Source organism: Sinocyclocheilus anshuiensis, unplaced genomic scaffold, assembly GCF_001515605.1.
Source record: "Sinocyclocheilus anshuiensis isolate Anshui unplaced genomic scaffold, SAMN03320099.WGS_v1.1 scaffold884, whole genome shotgun sequence".
Lineage (NCBI taxonomy): Eukaryota > Metazoa > Chordata > Actinopteri > Cypriniformes > Cyprinidae > Sinocyclocheilus > Sinocyclocheilus anshuiensis.
The window spans coordinates 216,406-237,586 of NW_015549614.1; the positions used below are offsets into that span (position 1 = coordinate 216,406).

Genomic DNA, 21,181 nt, shown 5'->3' on the forward strand with positions numbered 1-21,181 from the left:
ATTTTTAGTACACTTTGAAGTATAGTCTCAGTAAACTACTAGTTTAGTAGTTTTATACTGCAAGTATACTCGTAAGTTTTCTTTAAGTGAACTTTACATCATACTTTATACTACTATGTCCCTGTTTAGGTATTAATTTGTATATATTTTGTTACATGAATATCTGAACATACAAAACATCAAAAGAAAGAACAGGGTATCTGCTTGTAAACAAAAACATTTTATTCTAGCTTCATGCACTCTTTTTTAACTAGGGGTAAGTTTTATAATTAAAAAAATAAAGAAACAAACAACATTTTGAACAAAAAGCTAAAAAAAGACTATGAACTGGATTCAGAATGATAATCAAAACTTAGATAAAGCCGATCAACACTCCAAAGCTTGACAGTCATTATTACCTCTTCATTGGTCTACATTTTATTCCATAACGTTACACAGTTTTGATGCTGTTTTATGTCTGATTGTGTTAGATTACATGTGGAAGCATCTGTTGTTTCGGTTTCTTCTTTACTTGTGTTTTTTTTTTTTTGTGGAAATTCTGTACAGAAGATGTGTAATAGCACCCCCTACCGTAACAATGAAAACATGGATTCTCTAAGTATAAGTCAAGTATACTTAAATGTCATTTTAAGTATATTTCTGAGAAGTACATAAAGCCCATGCCTGAGAAGTACATAAAAAGTAGACTGAAAGTATACTTTCCTTTTTTTTAGTTTAAAAGAAGTATACCAATAGCACACTTGAATAAACTTCTTTTTCGTAAGGGTAAGTAAGGATATGTGCCACAGAAGTCAGCGTATTCGTGAGCAGGTGATAAGAAGAGAAAATTTTTTAAATATTTATGGTACAACCCCATAAGTTTACCTTGTGTAGAGCTGTCACCGTAATACTTATGAGTTCAACATCTCACTGTCTTTCCACCGACTACATCCGCAACTGTGATCAAAGACTACCGGTATGTAAAATCTTTGGAGTGACTACCATCAGGGCAGAATTATGATGAATGACAATCTAGAGTGACGTAATAGTCGCATGAATTCTGATATGACCATTCAGATTGAGATCGCATTGCAAAACATCTGATCTGAATCTGATTTACCATATATTTACCATATATGGAAGTGGCCCAAATCAGAATCGAAAAGATCAGATTCCATGTGGGCCACATTTAGCTGTGAATGTAACATAAATGTCTTTATGAAAATCAAAAAATATAGAAATATTTACACTACACTACCATTCAAAAGTTGCTCACCAAACCTACATGTATTTGATAAAAAATACAGTAAAAACGGTAATATTGTAAAATATTATTTTGATTCACTATAACTTGTCTATTGTAATATATTTTAAAATGTAATTTATTCCTGTGATGCAAAGCTGAATTTTCAACAGCCATTACATCAGTCACATGATCCTTCAGAAATCATTCTAACATGCTGATTTGCTGCTCAAGAAACATTTATTGTTATTATTCATGTTGAAAATGAGTACATATTTTTGTGTCATTCATTTTGTTTTAGGGTTAACAAAATAACAGCATTAATTCGACATAGAAATCTTTTGAAACATTATATATGTCTGTACTAGACTTTTGATCAATTTATATGTCCTTGCTCAATAAAAGTCAGCATTTCTATCAACAAATAAATAAATAAATCTGACTGCCCCTGTCGTGACAGAAAAACAAATGTTTGCGTGTTAGTGTAAGTGCGCATGAGTTGGCAGCAAACAGCTGAGCCAGGGCCCACAAGTCACCTTTCTTTTCCAGATGGCTGCTGGAGAAATGGGCAGCACTTTGGTTAATAATGATGAGTAAATACAGCAGTCTATCGTATGACACACACTCACAGAGAAGACAGAAGGGTGGCCTCATCCTCTTGTTGAGGAGTTATGAGGCCACATTCCAAAACCATCCATTTCATAAATGCTGGCAAAATTACTTGGCTCAGTGTTTCCTTCTGATGCGGGCCTCAAATCACTATGACTGGCTCGGTCTGACTTTGATTCCTCTAACCAGGATCTGACAGGGATGGAAACTACAGAAGCAACACACACCATCCAAGTGTGGCCAGCAGCAGAAAGAGAAAAGCATGCAAGAGCACACATACTCATACACATGGCTGCAAACCCAAATTTTGTGCACCCTTTCATATTAATAAAGCTGATAGGCTCTTTTTTATTTGTAAAAACATTTATGTTCCTATTTTTCTTATAAGGAATATTAAGTCTCAGTCTGTCAGGGTTTGAGAACTGCTCACCCGAATCCCTTCATAACTGGTACAGATTTGCATTGTTTTGCAAAGATATCATTTACACAGTTACATACATATTTTATTATCTTAAGCCTTATGTTACACCTCAAATGACAAGGGAATTTATAGTATTGTTACTATTTAGCTGGTCCCCAAACTTTTTTTCTCAAATGCTTGGGTATACAGAGCACTCACAACTTATATGGACTAAACGCTCCTGATATATCAACGTTTAGAGATGAACGCCTATTCAGCATTCAGCAAATTAGTCATCCTGATTAATGACAACATTAGCACTGATACAGTAGTTTTGACATGCAAAGAGGTTAGCCAATCATAACTGAGATCATTTGCATATAGAAGTCTTACATTACTGCTACAGTTTCATTCTTAATGTCAGACACTGTAAATAGTCATGTAAAACTACCTGTAAATAATGACCGTTTTGGTGTAAGAAATCTTGACTAAGTGAACTTTTGGAGACAATAAAATACTATGATGTAATATGTAAGTATATTGTAAGGCAGTACAATAAATATATATATTTTTTTCAAAATATATATATTTTGAAGCACAAATTAAACATTTAATGTAACTGATTTCAGTAAACCTCAGTAAAATTAGACATATTAAAGTAACTCAAATTAACCTAATGTAGTTAGCAATAGCACATATTAGCATGCTAAATGCTAATAAATATATATATTTTTTTCAAAATATATATATTTTGAAGCACAAATTAAACATTTAATGTAACTGATTTCAGTAAACTCAGTAAAATTAGACATATCAAAGTAACTCAAATTAACCTAATGTAGTTAGCAATAGCACATATTAGCATGCTAAATGCAACTTTATTGCATCTAATATACAGGTATCTGTTTTCACACAACGGTTTGGTCAATAAATGTCAGTTTTTATTGCAGATCCTTTGCAGACTTCCAGGTTTGAATGTATTCAAAGATGCCACTTTGATTTAATTTGATTTAGTCAAGGTTTGCGTCAAATACATTGTTTTTTGTTAAGATCTGGCAGCAACAGCACTTTTTTTTCTGCTTGGGCGAGCAACTCGCGGAAAGCTTTACTTCCTCATGAAATCATCCGCATACCAACAAACCAATGCAATAGTGCGCAAGGGAAAAAGCTGTTGTGGATCTGCTCACCCGAATCCCTTCATAACTGGTACAGATTTGCATTGTTTTGCAAAGATATCATTTACACAGTTACATACATATTTTATTATCTTAAGCCTTATGTTACACCTCAAATGACAAGGGAATTTATAGTATTGTTACTATTTAGCTGGTCCCCAAACTTTTTTTCTCAAATGCTTGGGTATACAGAGCACTCACAACTTATATGGACTAAACGCTCCTGATATATCAACGTTTAGAGATGAACGCCTATTCAGCATTCAGCAAATTAGTCATCCTGATTAATGACAACATTAGCACTGATACAGTAGTTTTGACATGCAAAGAGGTTAGCCAATCATAACTGAGATCATTTGCATATAGAAGTCTTACATTACTGCTACAGTTTCATTCTTAATGTCAGACACTGTAAATAGTCATGTAAAACTACCTGTAAATAATGACCGTTTTGGTGTAAGAAATCTTGACTAAGTGAACTTTTGGAGACAATAAAATACTATGATGTAATATGTAAGTATATTGTAAGGCAGTACAATAAATATATATATTTTTTTCAAAATATATATATTTTGAAGCACAAATTAAACATTTAATGTAACTGATTTCAGTAAACTCAGTAAAATTAGACATATCAAAGTAACTCAAATTAACCTAATGTAGTTAGCAATAGCACATATTAGCATGCTAAATGCAACTTTATTGCATCTAATATACAGGTATGCAACATACATCACAAGAAAAAAACTATCAAAAAGTAATTTCTCATTAAAAAAGCAACATCGATCCACCCTTCTTTGAGCACAGGCTCCAGTTTTCACCACATTAACTCCCCAAACTCCAACATGACAGAAACTTCTCAAATCCAACATAACGGAACATTAAACATTAAGTGCAAAAAAGTCTCTCCCTTTTCTCATCTTGCTCAAAAACACCTAAAATAATTACATCATTTTAAGATTTACTCCTCATGCAGAGCATACTGGGAACTTGAAATCCCATGCCCAGGTTCAGTTAATGCCAAAATCTATTCACATAGTCCCAACACAATTAAAGTGAGTAAACTTCCATTTAACACATTTAAGCGGATTGCATGCAATTACAAGTGATGTGACAAAAACTTTAGGAATTGAAAGTGTTGCATTAGCTCATCTAATAAAGTGAATTAAACAAGCAGAAAAATGGTTCACAAAGAACAAATGTTAGAAAAAAATATTAATATTATGCTAAAGATATATATATATATATATATATATATATATATATATATATAAAAAACCATTCAAAGGTTTGGGGTCTGTAAGAATTAATACTTTTTTCAGGAAGTATGCATTCAATTGATTAAAAGTGACAGTAAGACTTAGATTGTTACAACAAATTCCCAATAAACACTGTTCTTTTGAACTTTCTTAAAAACTGAAAGAAAATGTACCATGGTTTCCACAAAATACTAAGCAGCACAACTGTTTTCAGCATCGATGATAATAAGAAGCTATTTAAAACGGTAATAATATTTAAGAAAATTACAGATTTTACTGTAATTTTGATCAAATAAATGCAGCCTTGCTGAGCATAAGAGACTTCTTTCAAAAATATTAAAAAAAATCTCACCAACCCCAACATACAGTATTGTTCTGAATATCATACAACCAAGTAAAGAGGATCCAAAGTTAACTTTTACCAAGCACCAAATGTGATGAATTTTTAGAAAAGGTAAATAAAATAGCTTTACTGGCCAGTTGACTTTTTATGAAGTGTCACAGTGAATGGATTATTTTATTTTATTTATTTATTTTTTTGCATCAAAAAACTTTGGTCTGTTTTTAAGACACTTTTGACTTTTTTGCACTTTTTTCACCTTGTAGATGTTAAATTAAATAAATTTTTCCTTGGTCTAAATGTTTGTCTTTCAGTGTGCGGACAATTTTGTTTTTTTGATTTATTAATTTTTTTTAAATAAGCAATATTAGATCATTTACATTAAGGAAAAAAAGAAAAAAGATAAAAAGGAAAAGAAAAAATGAGGAAAACATATTAAGGCTATTAGGAAGAAAAATGGCAGGGAAAAAACCCCTAAAAATAAGCAACTACTCTGAAGACATTGTGTTTTGGATGTGTAGGAAGTGCTCTTCTTTGTACATGTACAAATGTCAAGTGCACATAGCTTCGAGGGATTTCAAAACTGAAATATGATGAGTGAGAATTACATACTTTAATCAAGGTCAACTATCAAACACTCGTATATGCTCTTGAAGTTCTCAGAAGTTGGAAATTGATCCAGCTGTTTGTGACAAGATTGAAAGAACTTCAGGCGCTTTGATTTGAAGTTGATGTCAGAATGACCTTACTTGCCAACGTTCTCACAATTTGTGACAAAATCAGAAGAGATGTATTTACAGTCTGCACTTCAGACATATTGAGTTGTGTGGCTAGTAACTACAGACACAGACTGCTACTCAAGCAGGTTACATCAGTAAAACAGATCAAACAAAGCCAACAGCAAGTCTGGAAACATGCAGAATCTGGGACCTCATGTCAGCAAACAACTGCTTCACAATTTATTTATTTGAAATAAAGCTCTCCTGTAAGTATTTCTGAATGCACGAATGCATAACTAGTGTGCTTTCACCAATTGTAGCACTGCTAAATCATTAATAAAGATAAAAATGCTAATGTTTTCTATTTAGCATGTAAGAACATGATATAATGCAGCACAGTATAGCTATTCAGCATTTTGGCACTGTCGCTTGAGCTAAAGAGATCGTGTAATTTAGTCTATTATGCATTACATTTATTTTCTTTAACTATGTATTGTTGTGGCTATAGGCAGGCTGATGGGTTTCTGTATTAAATTAATTGGGAGAAAATGATCCAAACTGTACATAATGATGCAATATCCAAATTGGTGGTCATGATATAGGAAGAAAATGGCTTTTTTTCACTCTAACTCTCTGGAGAAACAAAATATTTTCCAATCTTCCACACTCCTTATTACATTGTTCCTTCTTTTATTATATAGTTCTTTTAAAAGCACACAGAGCATCAGTCTCCAAGGAAATAGAAAATTCATATCAAAATGGTTATCTTTCTAACCCACTACATTGTGATTGTGATCCAAGCAGATCCATTAGTGTGTACGTCATACATTATTTAGCTACAATGCCACACTTGTATACTTACTGTAACATTAATCCCTATCAGCTAAAATGATTTGTCATTCTGCTCATGTTTTAGAGATATTTTCACATGGTCAGCTAAGGTTTGATTGAGTAATTGCAAAACTTTATTATATGCCTCAGTTTCCATAGCATGTTGTTATTCTAAAAGTAAGTGAACTACTAAAATAATTTGTTGAAATTAGGACTCTGGGCTGAAGGTGATTGTGTAGGTTTTCATATAAGATGAAGAACCTCCACAATAGCAAAAGGTTTAGACACAAATCTAAGAAAACCATATAAAAAATAAACAAAACATCTTTTTACATTTACATCTCAAAAAAAAAAAAAAGAGGCAGTTTTTGAGGTATTATGGGATAGCAAACTGGGGCAAACCAAGTTTTTTTTTTTTAATGTAGGATTTTTACAGAGCAGGTGATGAATCATGTATTGCCCTGCACTGTTCTAGTCAGGCCACAGAAAGAAGATACTCTGAAGCTGCAGTATGTAATTTCTGTACCTCAAGCATAACTAAATAATGACTGGTTTTACAAACACTCCCCCGTCTTTGATAAAGTTAACAGTTCAAAGTTAAGTTTTAAACTGGGGCCAACCAAGTTTTTTTTTTTTAACTGTAGGATTTTTACAGAGCAGGTGATCAATCATGTATTGCCCTGCACTGTTCTAGTCAGGCCACAGAAAGAAGATACTCTGAAGCTGCAGTGTGTAATTTCTGTACCTCAAGCATCACTAAATAATGACTGGTTTTACAAACACTCCCCCGTCTTTGATAAAGTTAACAGTTCAAAGTTAAGTTTTAAAGTGGAGGGACACTCTGACTGCAGGCTAAATATGTGCTTCATAAGGTGACATCTAAATTAGCTGGTTTTATTAGCTGGTTATTTAATGTGTGAATCAGCCGGACTACATTAGATTAGCCAACGGAAGTCATTTTAAGGATCGTATCAAGTAGAAATAGCTCCTTAAGGTAATAACTGCACATATTCCATTTTCTCAACATATCCAAAGTAATTTGCACATCTTCAGCTACAGTATGAACTGGGATAAGCTACAACTTTTACTCATGAATATGAATGAAATGTTAGGCCCAACATTGGATTATTGCAGTCTATGTAAACATATACAACGTTTTGATCATTTGCATATGACCAAAGCCTTTAATGATTTTAAGAGGGAGTTTTAGCTGAAGCACAGCTGTGTTTTTAACTGTGAAGAAATACACTGAAATTAGCAATTAAAAACATTCTTACGAACGTCGTCGGCATTAAATCAATCCCACAGTGAAAGCTGATTGCGTAAGTCTTTTGGGTCATTTAAAATTAGAGAATTTCATGTCTAAACAACCTCAACTTAATAGGCCTGTCAAACACAAATTACCATCTCTAGAAAAAAATCATACAATCCAGTCTTGTTAAGAAACAAGCTTCAGCAGATTTCGTCTCATGCGTAATCAAACATATCATAATTATATACGCTATGATTGAATCTGAGCTCATATGTGACTGAGCTCCAGCTGGAGGCATTTGAAAGAAACCCAAAAAGACAAGAATTATAAAAAAAATATATAGAAATTTTAGAAATCAAAAAGTGGAACTCTTGTGAATAAAAAGTGTGCTTAACTGTATTCAATGTGCACTTGCAGTGTACTTCAAATCTTGTGAATGGGTGCCGTAAGAATGGGAGTCCAAACTGCTGATAAAAACATCACAATAATCCACACGACTCCAGTCTAGTCTGCACTACTCCAGTCCATCAATTATTGTCTTGTGAAGTGAAAAGCTGTGTGTTTGTAATAAACAAATCCATCAAGAAGTTTTTGATTTCAGGCTAAAATATGAGTCCTCTATCCATAATATTGCTTTCACCAGTGAAAAAAAAAGGTCTTGTCTGAATCACAAGACAATGGTTTAAAGTTAAAATGCCTTAATAATGGATTTGTTTCATACAAACATGCAGCTTTTTGATTTACAAGACGTTAATTGATGGACTGGAGTGGTGTGGAGTAATTTTTAATTATTGTGATGTTTTTATCAGCTGTTTGGACTCTCATTCTGACGGCACCTATTCACTGGTGAGCAAGTGATGCAATGCTAAATTTCTCCAAATCTGTTCCAATGAAGAAACAAACTCGTCTACAAATTGAGTAAATTGTCAGCAAATTTCCAAATTTGTGTGAACTATTCCTGAGTGTCCAAAACATTACATTCAGTTCACACTTACTGTATATGACTTCTGTAATAAGTACTCTTTTTGCATCAGTATACTTCTTTTTCACAAGGGACAACACATGGCATCTTGCCAGCTTGTTGTAACATGCTGATATAGAAATAGAGAAACGGATCTCTATTAAACAAGTGTCAGAGTGAGAACAGACAGATGGAGGAGGACGGATGACTGAGGACTGTCATTGAGATGCATTTTCTTTGAAAAGAACTTTCCAACAGATCCGTTCAAGTTCAGATTGATTCTTGAAGCATTTTTTCCAATTCGAATAAGAATCCCGACATGATGAATAATTATCACCTCCATTAATCATTGGAAAAACCTCATTAGAAATGAATGAAATTTATTGTGAGCTTCATTTGAATCCTATCATATTGATTAAAAGTCAACATGACACAACATGCTTTGGTTTGTTTGTTCATTTGAGTGAATCATTATGATTGAAGGAGGCAGGAACAATCACTCAGAGGACTGACCTTAACCACGTCTTCATCAGTGGACTGGCACTGCACAGCGTCTGACACGTCTGTAACCGTCCCGTCTGTGCCCACCGTCACCACCTTCACCGGCACCGCCACCGTCTTCCCGTTCAGCACTGCGGTGTTCAGGATCTCTGTTTCCTGCGAGCACAGACACAAGAAACATCTGAACGTTCTTACTGACTTCATTCCATCACTCTTTGATCGATTCAGTCCTTCCTTCCTTCATTTATGCCTCTATTCATTTTGTCTTTTTCTTTTTTAATGGTTGAATCATTCATTCATTAATTGATTTGTTCATTCCTGTTTTCTTATTCTTTCCATATTACAGTTGTTCATTTGTTGGTTTAGTCATTCCTTCCTTTTATTATTTCATTCTTTTTTAATCCTTCATTTACTCATATTCACCCATTCTTTCTTTCTTTCCTTCCATTCATTTGTTTGTTCCTTCACTCACTCCTTTTTTCTTTCCATCTACCCATCATTTATTAATTGGTTTAGTCCTATGCTTCATTCATTCCTATTCCCTTCTTCTTTATTGATTTCATCCCTCCTTCCATAATTTATTCTTTTATCTGTTCTCATTCCTACCATAATTTATTCCTCCTCCTTTCCTCATTCCTTCTTTTCATTATTCATTCACTCCTTCCTTCTTTCCATCCATCTGTCCTTTATTCATTGTTTCAGCAGGCCCGGTTCTACGGGGGTGCTAGAAGGTGCTAAGCACCCTCAAATGAAATCAATAGCACCCTCAGTTAATGCTGTAATAATGGCATTTCATTGCAGATTTGGCAAACTATCCAATGTGTTATGGTTTGCGCTCTGGAGATCGGTTTCTATTTCAACATCTTTTGCAGCGTTGAGCAATGTAGCCAATCACAGACATATCTGTTGATTTCTTGAACACAACAGACAGTCAGAGGCGTTTAAGTTAGAATCCACTCACCGCTCAAATTGCCGCAGTTTTTGTTCAGGTGTTGTGTTCAGAACGAATCATCTCATTACAACAAAGTGTAGACGTGATGTAAATAAGAGATTAATTGTGCAGCGTAGAGAACTTCATATATTATAACGTAACTTTTTGAGATTGTGATGAACTAAGATGAGTGACAGCCTTTAATGATTATAAAGGGAATGCTCTTGCACCATAGCAATGGATGGCACAAATACTGTATATTATTTATATAGTATATATATATACAGTATATATATAGCAAGAGAGAGAGAGAGAGAGAGAGAGAGAGAGCACCCTCACTAATTTAAGAAGCACCCTCAGTGATTTGACTCTGGAGCCTGTATTTCAGTCTTTTCTACATTCCTCTATTCATTTATATTCATTTGCTGATTCATATATTCAGTTCAGTCAATCTTCCATATTTTTATCCTTCCTTAATTTTTTCATTTTGTTCATCTGTTCTTCATTCCATTATTCATTTCCCCTCCTTCCTTTTCTGTTATCCTTTATTTATTCTTTCCTTTTTTTTCCATTCATTCATTCTTTTACTCTTTTTTTTCCATCCACCTGCCCAGCATTCATTCACTGGTTCAGTCCTATTATTCATTAAAGCCTCTTCCCTCCTTCTTTCTTGATTTCATTCTATACTCTCTCCTTCTATAATTAATTCAATCTTTGATTTGTTCCTTCCTTGCATCATTCATTCCTCACTCCTCCTTTCTTTTCTTTTTTCATTATTTATTATTTAATTCACTCCTTTAATTTTCCATCCATCCAATATTCATTATTTCAGTCTTTCCTTCATTCATTAATTTACTCACTCCTTTTTCTATCCATCCTTCATTCATTGCTTCAATTCTTACTTATATCCTTTATTCATTCTTTCCTCGCATCATTCACTCATCTGTTTCTTCATTCCTTCTCTCAGTCATTCTTTATTTCCTCTCCTTCCTTCCAATCTTTCTATCATTCACTCATTCATTGGTTGACTTAATTTCATCTTCTTTTCATTCCTCCTTCCTTCCTTCCTTCCTTCCTACTTTCCACAGTACATCCCCCAGTGAAGATGACATGAAGCGAGAGAGGGGCCGCAAAATTACTTTACAAAAGAAGCAGAAGAGAAGAAGTCTAAGAGCAGAGGATAGAAGGGGTGGGGTAGAGGGGTGCTGTTTGACAGTTCGGGGAGGGGGTTCATTAGAAGAGAAACAGCCCGAGTCCTTAACCTTTCAGCCACAGAGACACACTGTTTCAGACAACCACATAATTGAGACCATTCAGCATGAGAAACTCAGCCCCCATTGTGCCATCCTTGAGAAACAGGCAGACGTGGGTAATGTAGTCAATTTACCTCATTAGCAGATCACTTTCAATTAACCAATCTGCTTGCCCTCAATGTCCAACAGCGGCAGTGCGGTTACTGCAATCAGACGGTATTCATTCACTGTAAGCGCTTTCTTTCCATCCTCATTTCTTTCTCTTTAATTGGCTCTTTTATAAGAGAGCAAGAGATGACATAACCTAATCTCAATGAATGTGTAATGACACGCTCAGCTTACCACCATCTCACCAACTCTCTGCCTTATCATTCCCATTACCGCAAGCAGCACTTTCTGGATCTCTATCCTGTCCCTGATAGTTCTCTCTTTACCTATTTTTATGTGGAAAGGGAATAAAAGAAAAGAAATTTGTCCTGACAGCTATGCTTTTTTCCCCATATAATATTTTTTTAAAGCTGATCTGCTCTTTACAGGCTTGATTCCTGTCATTTCTGTAATGCTATTACCGGAAGACTTTTTTTTCGGTTGAATTCCTAGATCATGACTGTGTGAATGCCGCTGAAGAGACTGTGGTGTTTTTATGCTTTGATCCATAATCTCAACTCGGTTTGAGTCAGTCCTTTATGCCAAACAGGGAGGTCACACTTCTCATAAGAATGGGCCCCTCTAAGAATGGGCTTATAAATGTTTGAGATGTTTTTGTCTGCTGAATAATTTAAGGACAGTGAAAGAGAGGAGTGAAATCTGTGAAGGCATTTTACTTGAGACAGAATTTGGCTCAAAGTAAATAAACGCTTATATGTGGACACAAATGCAGTATCCCTTGGCTAAAAGAAAACTTTTTGCATTTTAAAATAAATAATTATTTAGTTTATTTATGAAACACTTTTCTTTTTAAGGGCATCCCAAAAGGAGGTTTGGTTGATTTAAGGGCATTTCAGCTAGGGAGAACAACTTCAAATGTTCTCATTTGATTTGTTTTGCTATATTTTTGAGGATATTTTTTAAAAGGCTGGCCCTCACAAGTAGAGCTAAACATGTAGACAGATAAATGGGCTTTCCAGAGTACTTGATTCTGATCAGACCAAATTCAAGTCTTGTATTACTCCACGGTCTCTTTCTTTTTGCATAATATATTTAAATAAAATAAAAAATATATTGAAAACTAAATAAATTATATCCAAATAATATTTCATGTCGATTTTCATGCATAGCCATGCATTAAGCAAGAAAACAAAGATAATGCTGATAATGCTGAAAAATCAATGTGTCAATGTGATGTAACCATCAAGAAAAACCTTCAATAAACATCTTTACACATTTTAATTTTTACATATAGGTTTTACATATAATTTATTTTATATATATATATATATATATATATAAAATTTTACTTAAACTTAAACCTTTTTCATAACATTTTTAAGTAATTTTTGTAATTCAAATTTCACTTAAGCCCAAGATATGACGACTTTGAGGGAAATCCCTTACTCATACATCACTAAACGCTTCATCCGCAGACCCTCTCTTCCTTTATGCACCATGCCATTTGCTGATTTAATTATCTCCACTTAGGCCTATAGGTTTAATTATGGCCTACCACATCTACAAGAAGTGCTTGACATTTCTTCATTCTATTAAAGACTCTTTTCTTTCTCTTCTTTGTTTTAATCTGCACAACACAGGCAATCTTTCACTCGATTCTCTTTGGGAAGCCCAATTCTGTCTTCAGTCAGACAAATTCGTGATTAAAATTCTGCAGCACCATTAAACTTTAAACAGCAATATAAAACAGAACAACAGTGGAAATTGAGGATCTTTTCTAGCGAGCAGCATCAGAAGACATGCAGAGAAAGGTGAGAGTCGAAGCCACTGCATTATAAAGCTCTGGAGACATTTTGAGCCAAAGTACCCAGCAGGACTATGGTCCCAATAGCCGTACCGCTGTTTGTTTGTTTCATTCATGAGTTCCTGTCAGCACTGGGATTCAAGCCATCAAACCTAAATCTTTCTGCTATATTCTGTGTGTACACTCAGCTGAAAATATAATCTGCCACTGAAACGCAGTGGAAATGTAGTAGAAAGGTCATAGAGGTTCTTGCAATGCAGCCCACAAGATGAAAGCCCAATAAAATTTCCCAACACCCTCTGGAAACTTGCAAGTAACAAACAGCAGGGCCAATTTCATCTAGATTGGGCAAGTTGCTTTGCGCAGACCATACAATTAATTGACTAAAATGCTTTTGATCAAGCCGTATCATGCTGCCAATATCTTGTAAAGATTTCCTCAATAGTATCTCATCACCACAAATCTGCTCGCTCAATTACTTGAGGGGCACCAGGAAGCACCAAACATGTAAATATGCTGAAATCCATTTTCAAGGTCCCAGTAAAGTCTCAGAGTGAAACAAACCCAGCAGACTAATAAGCCATGAACTGAAAACTTTGACTGTACAAAAGATCTAAGACCTACCAAATAATACGATGGAGATTAATGAAATCTCTGAAAAATGGCTTCGACTTGATATTCAAAATTTGGAGCTCCTTTCAGACGGTTTAAATTGGGCAATGCGCAAATATGAAGAGATGAAAAAAAGGAAGAAAATTACATCTTTGGCACAGAGACGTGTCTTTCAGCCTCCAACCCACCAAAGCCATTCATTCAGTCCCAACTGTTAAGGTAAAAGCCATCAAAAAAACTGATGCGTGCAGTAATCTCTGCTTTTGAGATGTACCAGTATAATAGTCAAAGTGCTGTATTATCACTCCATGCCAAATTTGCCAGTCAAAGCACCTGATGTCTAGTGCCTGATTCATCTGCTCTAGTGGAGTGGATGTTCACTGTACTCTAGCTGGAAAACTTAATCAGAGATGGGAGATGCAATTTTAGTTTATAAGTTGCAGACAGAAAACATCAGTCCCGTATACATTTACATATCTTTGCGGCAGAATTGTGGCTAACCTATAGTGTTGCATTATGTCAACATATTATAAATCCTTCTCTATGTAAAGCTTATTTAGGAATCACAACGGACTGACAGCTAAGAAACTTTGTGAGTTTTCAATAAAACTTGTCCCAACTTGCCCCAAAATGGTTAAGTTTATGGGGACTTGTGCTCTTGTACGTGTCTGTGAATTATATGAGAGAAACATACATCCATTTAGTCATTTAACAGTTAAAAAAGGGGGGGTGGGGGTGTCCATGATGAATGGACCTCTGAGAGCAATATGTGATGTGTGCAACCCTTATAGACAAGTTCCTTTTGCAAATGTGCACCGTTCTGCAAGACTGATCACACATTATAGGGTTATACACCTTTCAGAATTGAACTGAAAGTGCCTTTTACATTCCTGAATTTGGAATGAATTTGAATGTAAGTAGCAAATAGCTAAATGCTAAACTGTATTTTAATAATATCCAATATACACTTTTTGGGATAATTTATTGGATATACAATCAATTGTTGTTCATGATAAGTGTTTTAAGTAATGTTTATTGATCACTATCTATCTGTCTGTCAAGCTACACTACTGTTCAAAAGTTTGGGGTCGGTAAGATTTTTGAAAGAAATCTCTTATACTTCCGAAGCTGCATTTATTTGATCAGAAATACAGTAAAAAAACAGCAATATTGTGAAATAGTATTACAATTTAAAATCATTTTTTTTTATTTTAATATATTTTAAAATGTAATCTATTTCTGTAATGCAAAGCTGAATTTTCAGCTTCATTTATCCAGTATTAATTTAGTTCTAATATGCGTATTTGATGCTCAAGAAACATTTCTTATTATTATCAATGTTGAAGACACTTGTGCTGCTCAATATTTTTGTGCAAGTATCACATCACTTTTTTCAGGATTCTTTGATGAACAGAAAGTTCAAAAGTTAAAAGAACAGCATTTATTTGAAAAATAAAACGTTTGTAATGTTATACCTTTACTGTCACTTTTGATTAATTTAATGCATCCTTTGTGAAGTATTAATTTTTTTAAAAAACATAATGACCCCAATCTTTTGAATGGTACTGTATATCATAATACTAATATAATATTTTTCTAACGTTTTGATGTTTGTTCAATTTACTTCATTAAATAAGCTAATACAACAATTTAAATTCATAACAATTTCACACAATATTTCAATATTTCACACTATTTTTTGTGAAACATTTCTTATTATTATCAATGTTGAAGACACTTGTGCTGCTCAATATTTTTGTGCAAGTATCACATCACTTTTTTCAGGATTCTTTGATGAACAGAAAGTTCAAAAGTTAAAAGAACAGCATTTATTTGAAAAATAAAACATTTGTAATGTTATACCTTTACTGTCACTTTTGATTAATTTAATGCATCCTTTGTGAAGTATTAATTTCTTTAAAAAACATAATGACCCCAATCTTTTGAATGGTACTGTATATCATAATACTAATATAATATTTTTCTAACGTTTTGATGTTTGTTCAATTTACTTCATTAAATAAGCTAATACAACAATTTAAATTCATAACAATTTCACACAATATTTCAATATTTCACACTATTTTTTGTGCACAATCCACTCAAGTTTACGTGCTTGTCATCTTAAAATAAAATAAAATAAAACAATAAACAAACAAACAAATGTTTTTGTCCAACTCTGGTTTACTAGATCACTTTATGAATGTAGATGATTTCACTTATTCAGGTCATTTATAATATGTTTTTACATAAACAGCAAACTGCTATATTTTTTCTAAAAAGCGATGCTGTATATTTTTTTAAACTGAACTAGTAGTTCCGAGGTCTGTGATGTCCAGAAATAACGTATAAGTACAGTGTATTTGAGCCAGAGCTGAAATTCTCAAATTGACCCACTGCCTAAATGTCACCGTGTTGACTTCCTCTGAACAGTGACTGTGTTTGCTAGACCTGTTTCCCTGCCAACTGAATGTGTTGAAATTCAGGAGAGCATTGTCAGCCCCTCCCTGTCCTCCTCCTTTTTTCCATCAGAGAATAAGTAAGATTTATGGTGTCATTCCCTGTAATCTGACCGGCATGAAAAACAGATGCTCTATCTTCCTTTTCATCTCTCTTTGCTACCCTCTATTTGTCCATCCTTCCTTCATTCCTGGCCACTTTATGGCTATCTTTGCTCCGTTATGACATATAAATCCTGCTCTATAATGAAATACAAGGGCATGAAATATAACATAATTACAGAAATGTGGTGTATTAAAAAGCGATCTAACGTGACGATCTTAATTCCCCACAAAGCAGAGGGATTACTCGTACTGCAGCACAGAATTAGCTCTGTCTCACTCTCCTGTTTCTTTGTTCGAAGGAATAATTGAATTATTGGGGCCAATTTTTGTGGCGTGCTCCTTTCATGCTCTGCAGTGTTCTCAGAGCATTGTTGCATGCAGTTCTTTTCATAGCTACCCTCTTCGTAACTGGCTTTAATTCACAGTCAATGTATGCGCTCAGGAACATGGGAAGAAAAACATCCTTATTATTTCTCCAATGTTAGCCTGGAGCTACACAAAAACATTCCCACATAATTCACTTGTCCAAAGCACTCATGTTCAGTTTGTTGATTTGAGATGAATGCTGGAGAGACTGTATGTGTTTGAGGGGGTTGGGAAGGCTTATTTTATCATAAGCCTTTTATCAAATACTACAGCTGGAAGCACCATGCCCATTCAGATGTGAGCCTTAAGTTGCTGTAAAGACCTGATCACATCAAGGACGATAACTATAACAATAAATATACCTATAAAGTTTTAATAATAATTTTAATTCTATAAGAAAAGGGAAGTCCACATAACAGCTATAAAGACATATAATGACAGAGGAACGATTCTTTGGAATTACTTTCAGAATGATTTTTCCAGCTGTTTATCATGTGTTGTTATGGATGCTAATATACTGAAGTTATTATTATAGCTATTATTCTTGGTATTAACAGGCCTTAAAGGAATAGTTCACCCAAAAATTTAAATTTGCTTAAAGTTTACTCACCCTTAAGACATCCAATATGTAGATGAGTTTGCGGCTTCATCTGAACAAATTTAGTGAAATTTAGCATTACATCACTTGCTCACCAATGGATCCTCTGCAGTGAATGGGTGCCGTCAGAATGAGAGTCCAAACAGCTGATAAAAACATCACAGTAATCCACATGACTACACCAATAAATAAATTCATCATTAAAGAGTTTTAACTTTAAACTGTCGCGTCTGGCCAAAATACGAGTCCATAATCCATAACATTTCCTCCAGTAAAAAATCCATCTCCTGTTGTCCTCACAAATCAAAATCAACTGACTTATTTTTTTAGAACTGTTTTGGACTGTTTTAGTTTGTACACAGTGCTTGATTTGTGCATATTTTTCACTTGATTCAGACAAGATTACTTTTTTTTTGTTTACTAGGGAAAGCAAGTTTATGGATAGAGGACTTGTATTTCAGCCAGAAACAATGGCTTGAAGTTAAAAATGTCTTTATGATGAATTTGTTCAAACACGCAGCTTTTTGCTTCACAAGACATTAATTAATGGACTGGAGTCTTGTGGATTATTGTGATGTTTTTATCAGCTGTTTGGACTCTCATTCTGACGGCATTTTTTGGTGCCATGTTTGGGTGAACTATTCCTTTAAGTTGGTTTGTCATGTCCAATTGAGATGCAGCATTGTCATCAACGTCTCTTCTTCAAAACTTCTTTCTTTTTTTTTAACCAAGCAATACATAAATGCAAAAAGTCACAAGTCCCCTTATAGTTTGAACTATGATAGAAGAGCATGGTTGAGGTGGCCTGCTGAACCTTACTGACTTTTTCATCTGAGAGCACTAACAAAAAAGAGGCTGGAGAGTCATTAAGTGTACCCAAAAAGGAAAGAAAAAAAAAACAGGCGTAAATGCCCTTCAAGCTGAGACACTGTGCTAACAAGCAGGTTGAGAGAGCCAGTGACATGTCCCCTCATCTGGTCTGCTTTACTCCCAGCGGGAGGGAGATCCCGAGAACCAGTGAACAAGCTGAGCCAAGCTGTGACATTCTCCTCTCGCTCATTGGATTCGTCTTTAATTGGGTCCTTCTGGTTTAGTGAAAAAGATGGAAAAAAAAAATTCTGACATCACAATATAATAGAGATATAGAAAGAGGTGGAGCTGGTAAATGAACCGATTCATGAGACATAATGAAGATGTCTTTGTTTCTCACAATTAAATCTGATCTTATTAATTTTTCCCCACTAACAATTTTGACAAGTCAAATTTCCTGTACCTCATGGTTCAGCATTCAAATTCATACTAATTTAAGCTAGTAAATCCATTTCACCCCAAAACAGAAAAAAAGAAAAATAAACTTTTGCACAATCCTAATCAAGTCTAATTAAGACTAATTTTAGGACCAATTATGATAATGCTTTCATGATAATTAAGCGCATTTACCTTAATTCCTATTACCATTCAGCCCTTTTATTTTATTTTTTTCTTTCTTTTTATTATTTTATTTTTTAAATTCTCATTATCTCAAAGGTGCTTTACATAAAACTCTCATTACCGTAATAAAGTAAAATTATAGTCAAAAAATATATATACAGTATATTAATTATTTAAATCACATAAAACTCTCATTACCATAATAAAGAAAAATTAGTAAAAAAAAAAAAATTTCTCTAATTTCTTCTTATTTCTTGTTATTTGAATGAATCTAATTTCTTCCACAGAATGTAACTACAAAATAACGTTCACTATATATATATATATATATATATATTTTTTTAGCAAACAAGTCAGAATGAAAACAATGTAACATCTCAATTCAACATCATCCAGCCCTCCCTCCCTCCCCCCTCCCTCTTCAACCCTGCGGTCTCTTACAATGGGGAGCACACTGAATACATAACAGAGTTAACAGAAAAAGTCACAGGGATCCTGAAACATGAATTTCCGTGGAAAAAAAATTAAATAAAAACACCCGCATCATTCTAAGTCCAAGTCATTGTTCTGTGTAATATATTTGGAGATCTTCTCAGCAGCTATAGTCCAGATCTGTAATGTAGAAAGTTGTGCCATATTCACCCGAGCCGTGGATATTTCTAACATAATAATGTCTTGAAGTTGCATTAGCCACTTGTACATATCCAAAGTATGTGGAGGGAGCCAGTGTTGTGCTAACAATTTTTTGGCAGATGTCAACCCGGCAAGCCAAATCATTTTTTGCAACTTAGAAAAACTCAACATAGAATTGTCATTCAATAGTACTACAACAGGGTTCACCGGTATAGGGTACTCAATAATTTTTGATAAGGTAGTACATTTCACTATATTTTTTGATTAAACTCGAAATTTAAAAAGTTTTGCAGCAAAATGAAAACTCAAAAAGTGTTCTGATAATCCCTTCCTGACACATAAACTCACGCATAAAGAGATGCAAAAACTACCTCACTATCTTATTATAGGGTTCAGAGGTGCGCTGTGGTCTCAGGAGACCTATCACCGCTATACACTGATAGACTCCAGCAGTGTGTGTGAAAGAGATCAATGATTAGAAAGAACCACTGAATGTGTGTATGTACACACACATGCGAGTATGCACTTGTGTAACCGTGTGCAAGTATTACAACATGAAGTCACTGAAAGTCAGCCAGAATTTGTTCTTTAATGAAGACATGTCTCATTGTCTCACTTCAATTTTACATCCTCCTCATCTCAGGAACAAAATTACAATGAGTTTAATGTCACTTCCAGCATGTCTTCTCACCATTTGCAATTACACAGATTACTGTACAAGCAATTTTGCCTTTAATAGGCCTTACACGGCTTTGTTGGGCATCTAATGAACAAAGAAGACTAAAACTATCAACCTATTTGTTCAGTTTTTTTCCTTCCTTCTGAGTTTGCATATCAAGCTCAATTGGGTCTCATATGCACGGTAATCCTGGGAAAAAAGCTACTTCAAAGTAATCAACATCATCATTACTCCTGGAGTCAGATTTCTGCATTTTGGAGTGGTGTTTTTATTTATGCATTTGAGTTCAGGGAAAAATGCTAATATAGTGTGGGCATGTGAAGGAAGGACAGAAACGTGCATGTGACCAAAAAATAGGTGTCTTTACACAATTTACATAGTTACTTTTTAAGATAATTTATGGGTTCCCCTTCAGGAACTCGAGCTGCGTCGAGATCGCTTTGGGAATGCCCCTGTGTGACCGCGTTCTGAAGCATGTGTAAAATCAGTCCAATGGAGCAGCGAGACGTCACGAGCGGGGTGACGTGAGCGCCAGGAAGTATAAAAGCGCATCCGGCAGAGCGCAAGTTAGCTTCTGCTCTTCAGTAGTGCTCTGTGTATGTGTCAGTCTGTTTACTGTTGTCTGTCAGTCCACAAGCATTTAAAAGAATATATCAAAGTCTAAACTAATATCTATGGCGAGCAAACGGCATTACAGACGTTGTGTGCCTCCCTGCCCACACTATCTGGCAGCGGGGGATACACACGATCTCTGTTGTTTGTTTAGGAGCAGAGCATGCACAGTCAGCTTTCGAGGAGCTGATTGTCATCACTGCGAGTTACTCTCGCTGCGTATGCTCCGCTCTCGCCTGGCTGTGTTTGATGAGAGCGGCCAGGCTCGCGATCCCGCTGGCAGCGGTCCCGCTGTTGCCGAGGCACGGCGTAGACTGTTGT

General features: G+C 34.7%; 1 protein-coding gene across 1 annotated transcript in view; it reads right to left on the reverse strand.

Annotated features, from left to right (window-relative positions):
- LOC107659267 (transmembrane protein 132C-like) overlaps positions 1-21,181 on the reverse strand; it is a 150,932-nt gene that overhangs the window by 18,483 nt on the left and 111,268 nt on the right. Inside the window, exon 5 of the mRNA XM_016448150.1 lies at positions 9,282-9,425. Within this exon, the coding sequence (XP_016303636.1) occupies positions 9,282-9,425 (144 nt within the window). The remainder of the gene's footprint in view (positions 1-9,281; positions 9,426-21,181) is intronic.